The sequence below is a fragment of the Schistosoma mansoni genome, chromosome 4 (genome assembly GCF_000237925.1).
Source record: "Schistosoma mansoni strain Puerto Rico chromosome 4, complete genome".
In the NCBI taxonomy this organism is placed as follows: domain Eukaryota; kingdom Metazoa; phylum Platyhelminthes; class Trematoda; order Strigeidida; family Schistosomatidae; genus Schistosoma; species Schistosoma mansoni.
This window is the reverse complement of record NC_031498.1, coordinates 20,513,218-20,520,618: the sequence shown is the minus strand read 5'-3', so window position 1 is coordinate 20,520,618 and position 7,401 is coordinate 20,513,218. Positions and strand designations below refer to the sequence as shown.

Here is a 7,401-nt window from a genome sequence, read left to right as displayed (position 1 = left end):
TTTCGATTGAAATCAATCGATCCCACCAGTTATTTGTTCTCAGCGTTCAATTACTAATATGAAAATGTCCAAACTTTTTTAATACCTTAAAATAGCACTGAATAACTTTATTCATAAGTAATATGTCTTATTCTAACCATTATGGTGATTTCATCGTCCTTCTTTTTTGAACGTCTTTAATCTCTTACTACTTTGAATGAACTTGATAAACATTTTCTGAAGAGGACAATCGTAGATGAGAACATAGTTCGATCTCATTAGATTATTCCATATTAATGACTTTCATTTCACGAGATAAACATAGTAGAATAAAGCCATACAATCTATTTATATCTGATGAGGAGAACAAGTAAGATATTTTACCAGTTCTTCATGGTAACTGTTAAAGTAATTCGAAATTGTGAAGTGTTTCTATTGATATTTGTGGTAAGTCTTCTAATTGAACGCTAGATTCTGTTTCTTAATCTCTCTAGTAACCCCAGGCCAAATCTACACAGCAACCTGAACACGAGAGAAAAGGAGCGAAAAATGGAGGAAACGCTTTACTCTAAATGTTCGTTTCTGTACAGAAAATCTAGGTTATTTATAGTATTTAAGGTGACCTTGGGTTTCTGGAAAACTCTGGAATGCTAATAAACATAGCAGCAATATAAGTTATCATACAATCAGAAAAGCGACATGTTACTTTTCACTTTCTAAATGTTTTTGGAAAAATCTCTATTGAATGTTGATTGATTAAGGAGTTTCTCAGAGTTTACAGAGCCTTTTTTGGCTTTTTTCGAGGAATTTTCTGGATCTCCCCAACTATTTGTACAATACTGTATATTACACTATTGTTTTATTTCGTACAGATGAATGAAGATAATGAAAAGCACGACAGTACTTCATCAAACCATTCATCTACAAAACCGTATACAACACATATGGAAAATGACACAGAATTGAACGATCCTGAAAGAATCCCCACTCAGTTGAAAACTCAAATCGTTTCTGAAGAAAATGTTATTTCTCAACCTTTTAATTATGAAAAAGTATCTGAAAATAATGTCATAACTAATGAAAAAGCTGACCATTTAGCGTTTTTAGATACTCCTTCTCTCATTACTTATAAATCAAATGAAAGTAATCATATGATAATGTCTAACCAGAATATAAAATTCAAATGTGAAGAAAATCAATTTTTACATACATCATTACCTATTGATAAATTGACAGAAAATTCTAAACAAAGAGAAGAAAAACTTGTGAATACAAAAGGAAACTTATACCATTCAGACATATTTGAATCTTATGAACACGTGATACTAACAATGAATTCCCCTACATCATTGGATAATAATTATTCTGCCTATATTAAATGCCCAGATAATATGGATGAGAAGAAAGGCATTATTCATGAAACTTTCTACCCTTATCATCAATATGAACAACAACAACTCACTGAGGATAATCAAACTCATACATACCTTAACAATAAACAACAACAACAACAATATTATTATTATCCATTGATTCAATTCAAAAAAGAAGGCAGTCATTTAGAATTAACCAATAATCATAAAGAGATGAAAAAATCAAATTCAATTTTTCTTACCTCTTTTTTAAATTCTAATTCTAATAAAATAGATTCTATTGATCAATCATTAAATTTGAATCATTTACAATATTCATTCAATAAATTAAATATTGAATTAAATCATGAAAAGAATAAAACCAATATCAAACAAAATGATAATGAAAATTTATCAATAATCAATAATCAATCATTAAAATCGATAGAAAACTCAAATAATTTAGTAACATTTTCTGATACTACTCAAAATTTATTTACTATACCTCATAATAATAATAATACAATTACACCGGTTTGTTTTGGAATAGAAACTAAACAACAACAACAACCAACCTATACTACTCAATCATTATCATTAACTAAACCATTGTATTATATACATGAAAATTTATTAAAACGTGCCAAATTTATTCTTTCTAATTCATTATTAATTAATGAACCTGATCCAACGGATACACTTTTAGCTTTAACTGAAGATAATAATAGCAATAATAATAATCAATCCCATAGATCATCTAATATAAATTTAAATCAATCATCAATTAAAAATTATTTTCTTTCATTATCTTGTCCACAATCAATAAATGATCAATCAATAAATAATCAATTAATCAATGATAATTATGATACATTATCAGAATCAAGTAATTTTTCAATTCATATACCTATAACTAATTCAATTGAAGATGAAACAAATTTTAATTTTAAAAAAATTTATACTAATAATAAACATTTATGGAAATCATTACATTCCCAATGGTATATACATATATTAAAACGTATTATTGAAGAAGCTGAATTCACTACAATAACAGAACAAACAATTGATTACGATAATTTTCCTACAAAATATATGTCATCATCATCTAGTTCACGTGGTTCATATTTTGGAAATCAAGGAGGAAGAAGACGAAGAAGACCACATTCTTCTGCTTATAGTTATGAAGTAAATAGTTTAATAGATGATTTACCTGGATTATATGAAAGTCCTAATTCATCATCATCTATTATTCAATCAGGATATTCTTATAATCATAGATCATTACATGATGTTTATCCGGATAGATATATTAAATCATTCAATGATAATGATGATGATGATAATTATCGAATAAATTTTAAACCATCATCAAAAAGTAATTTAAAATATTCATATGATTCACGACCATATAGATCATATTCAGAGGCTAGTACATCACATCATCATTATCATCATCCTCAAAAAGATAGATCAGGTTTAGCATCTATTATTCGTCATGATCGTCGAAATAAATTAGGACTAATTCATCATTCTTCAAATCGTTCAAAACATACAAAATTAAATGATGTTGAAACTGTTCTACAACAAAGAATTTTAAAAGATCCTAATAGAAATTTGAAATCAATAGAATTTGAAAAATCCAAAGATTTCATGTATCCAAGTCGATTGAACAAAAATTATCAAGATTATGAAACTAGTCATAGAATAAAAAGGGGTAATTTAAGAAGTTATACACCAACTTATAAATCATTTTATACACCACAAACAAAATGGTCAAATGATAGTAACTATTTAGAAGTTGGTTCATATTTTTCTTTACCTTTAAATGATTATCATAGAAAAGGAATAAAACATTCAAGACCTACATTATTAACTAATCAACGTTATGATCTATCTAGTATAGAATTACCAATTCATCAAAAAGTTTCATCTGATGAATGGAATAAATCAGATCATTATTTAACTCGAAGAATTGGAAATCTATCTAAATCAACTGGTCATTTAAGTCATTTAGATGATTTAAACAAATTTTCAAATTGTACTTCTATGCAAACTTTAAGAGCACGATTAGCTGCTGCACATTCAGAATTTAATTTAGATCAACATGAAAATATATCAGATTCATTTGAATCAAGAAAATTTAATAATAATAATAAATTTGGTTCATTAGATTATCAAACTGATTCAAATGACTTTACAACAAGACAATTAAGACAACAAGTAGAACAACATCATCGTCGTTTACTTAAAAGTTTAATGAGTGATGAACCTTATGAATCTAGTTGGCCATCTAGTTTTTCAAATTTTGATCTTCAAGGATACTTAAATTCATATTGTGACGAATCAGAAATGAGACCAACAACTCTTATTTCATCTACTTTAGCGCCACCAATATTTTCTACAGCTTCAACAAGACTTCCGTTAAGTATTGAACAAGGTAAAATAGATGAAACAATAGTAGAACCTATAAACTATTTATCTACAACTGACCAACAGTTTCTGCCTATATCAAATATGTTAACTACGTCGAATTTGAATTCCACCACTCCAGTAGCATTACCAAATCAAGTACCTTTATCAAATAATTTAGCTGATAATATTATGAATAACACAATTATAAATCAGCCTACATCAGTCAGCTTAAATGAACAAATACCAATTTCAAATAACACATTAGTCGACCTTATTAATAATCCTGATTTTATACAAGCTCTTACATATAATCCAGAACTGATTAATCAAATAAATTCAATGTGCCTAGATCTTGCACCAGCTGATTTAAATCAAGTAACTTTGGCAGCTGTTGCTGGAGCAATTGCAGCTACAGCTGTAGCTGGTTCTGGAATGTTAGATAGTAATACTACTACTGATAATACTAATAATGTTATTACATGTCAGCCAACTAATGAACAAATAATTAATGATCTATTACTAAATGCAATTACATCAGATCAAATGACAAATTATTTAAATACCGGAAATTTCATTTCAAATAACAATACTACTGATTTGATAAATAATGTTTCCTCAATAAATTCTACTTATTTAAACACAATGAATTTACCAAATAGTCAGATAATTAGTGATATTACCAATAATAATAGTAATATTCCAAGAATGAATACTTCATTACCTGATGGGAATTCTTCTGTAGATAACATAAATCCTGAATCCATAGATATACTAATTGAACAAGTACGTAAATTATTAAATGAACAAAATAAATGTGATTTGATTAATCCAATAACTTCAATAAATAACATTAATATTAATGATAACAATAACAATACTACTATTACTACTACTATTAGTAGTAGTAGTAGTATGCCTTTGAATAATCCATTAATATCATCATTACCATCATCAATCCACCAAACAAGTCAATCAATAATGACTGAAGATAAAATACAAAATCCTGTAGATATTTATTGTAATAATTATCAAAAATCATTAAAACCTATACATAATCAATCAATTAATGAAGTTAACAAACAACAATATAATCAAATATCTAATGAAACTATGGATAATTGGCATGGATTAAGTGAAGATGAATGGAACTATAAAACTTATAAAGGTAAATAATAATCTATATTATCATTTATTATTTTCATAGTTGAAAGTATGAGTCAATTGAAGCTAGACCATCAAGGAAAACCTGGAAGCACTGGACGACCGTTTCGTCTTATTGTGGGACTCCTCAGAAGTGTGCATCCACGATCTCGCCTCGTGAGATTCGAACCTAGGATCTACTAGTCTCGCGTCAGAGCACTTAACCGATAGGACAAAATGGCCGTCCAGTGCTTTCAGGTTTTCCTTGATGGTCTAGCTTCAAATGACTCATGCTTTCAACTATGAAAATATTAAATCTCCACAAAATCCCTTCTGATTTATTATTTTGTTTATAAAAATATATAATTAAAATAATCTTTTTTAATGTACCAACAATTTTATAGTTTATCTGTAAGATGTAATTTTTAATGAGTAAGTCATACCTCCTATCTCATACACACGAACTATTGCAGACGAAGACAACAAATGTAGCAGCAGCCTTTACATCAATAGGCCTCAATATACACAAAGAAAAAAGCAAGATTCTTAAATACAACAAGGAGAACGCCAAGCCAATCATACATGATGAAAAAAGTCTGGAAGAAGTGGAAACATTCACGTACCTGGGAAGCATCATTGATGAACAAGGAGGATCTGATGCAGATGTAAGGGTGTGGATTGGCAAAGCAAGGGCAGCATTTTTACAGTTGAAGAACATATGGAACTGAAAACAACTTTCAACTAACTACAAAGTGAGAATCTTCAATACGAACGTGAAGACAGTCCTACTGTACGGAGCTGAAACGTGTAGAACTACTACGACCATCGTCGAACAGGTACAAGTATTTATAAACAGTTCTTTACGTAAAATATGCAACATTCACTGGCCACATACTATAGCGTTTTTTATGGGAGAGGACAAACCAGCTTCCAGTTGAAGAGGAAATTAGAAAAAGACTTTGGAAGTTGATAGGACATACATTGAGTAAATCACCAAAGTGCATCCCTAACTTGGAATCCTGAAGGGAAGCGGAAATGTGGGAGACCAAAGAACAAAGTTCGTCGGGAAATAGAAGCAGATATGAAAAGGATGAGTTTTAACCGGATAGAACTGGAGAAGATTTACCAGGACAGAGTTGGATGGAGAAAACTGGTGGGCGGTCTATGCTCCTCCACGAGGGGTAACAGGCGTAAGTAAGTAAGTAAGAATAATTATTAAATAAGTTTATCAGTTAAAGATGAAGAAAATTATGGCTTCAGTAAAAATGAATAAAAACAAATACTGTCTATAATGCATTGTTAAGTTATTGGATTTCATTCAAATATAAATAATAAATTATTATAACTTACACATACTATAAGTCCTACAGAGTATTTTGATAATCAAGGATAATGAATATAATTCAGTGAAATAAATTGATTTTCATAGTTTCTAGCTAATGCATAAAATTAAGTTCACTTGGTATTCTTTACTTGAATCTTTCGATTAATGTTTAGGATTGCAATTGATCAGTCTCTTACTGGCATATGTGCATCCTGTGCGGACTGCCTCAGTATTGACTTAAGTCACAAGCTTTATAAGTAATGATGGATAGTGGATAGCAGTGAAGTGCAAGACGCGCGTTTCGACTTATTTGGGATTCGTTAACTGGATGTACATATTCCAATAACAGACTGATCAATAGAAAGATTCAAGTAAACAATATCAAGTGAATCAAACTTCACCCCATTGCACAAGCAAGTGGCTATCAGGACTCAGCAGTTAAGTGAACAACGCAATGGCGTTTGGAGTGAACAGTACTGGTTTTGAGTCCTGGAGTGAATATCAAATCTGAAATAAAGGTACATCTAGTTGACAAGTCTCAAATAGGTCGAAACATGTGTCCTGGATTCCACTGCTAGACACTATTCATCTTTGTGTATAAAATTAAGATTATAATATTCTTTAGTTAATAACAACTTCAAACGATTTAGAATTCTGGAGTACTAAACAAACAGAAGGTAATTTCTATTGCCAACGGTAAGGGATGATCAGTGTTTTTAAAGGTTGTACAAACTGCTTCCTACTATCTATAGCCTAAATGGCTAAATGGAAAATTCTTTGTTCGTGACACCGATTCGAGTTGGTTTGAGTCCAGAGTGTAGTATCAAGATTTCAGAAACTCTATTTTGGTGAGTACCAATTAACACGAGATCTAAATCCAAATCTTGTTACTAATTGGCTGTAACCATTTTTAGCTCCTCTCCTACAGTTAAGTTTGTTTATGCTTAATTTTGTCAAGCCCTTCAATTAACATATTTCATAGGCAACATAATTGAAACGGTAGCAATTTGTCCATATCTTCGCATCATTATTATTATTACGGTCTTATCTCTATGATAGTGTATGCTCGGTCACATGTGACAGCCTACGCACATATCTCTCTAGCTTACATGTTAATCGCTCAATTATCGCTCAATAAACATACGCTTTTCCGTATAAATATATATATAATTGAGCGATAATTGAGCGATT

The 7,401-nt window shown here is 29.9% G+C and overlaps 1 protein-coding gene across 1 annotated transcript; it reads left to right on the top strand.

Annotated features, from left to right (window-relative positions):
- Positions 1-851: 851 nt before the first annotated feature.
- Positions 852-4,919, top strand: Smp_165390 (putative ccaat-box DNA binding protein subunit B; the record flags this gene model as incomplete). Its single annotated transcript, XM_018797146.1, has 1 exon — positions 852-4,919. The coding sequence occupies one exon, from the start codon at positions 852-854 to the stop codon at positions 4,917-4,919; it is 4,068 nt and encodes a 1,355-aa protein (XP_018652217.1).
- Between the last annotated feature and the right edge of the window lie 2,482 nt (positions 4,920-7,401).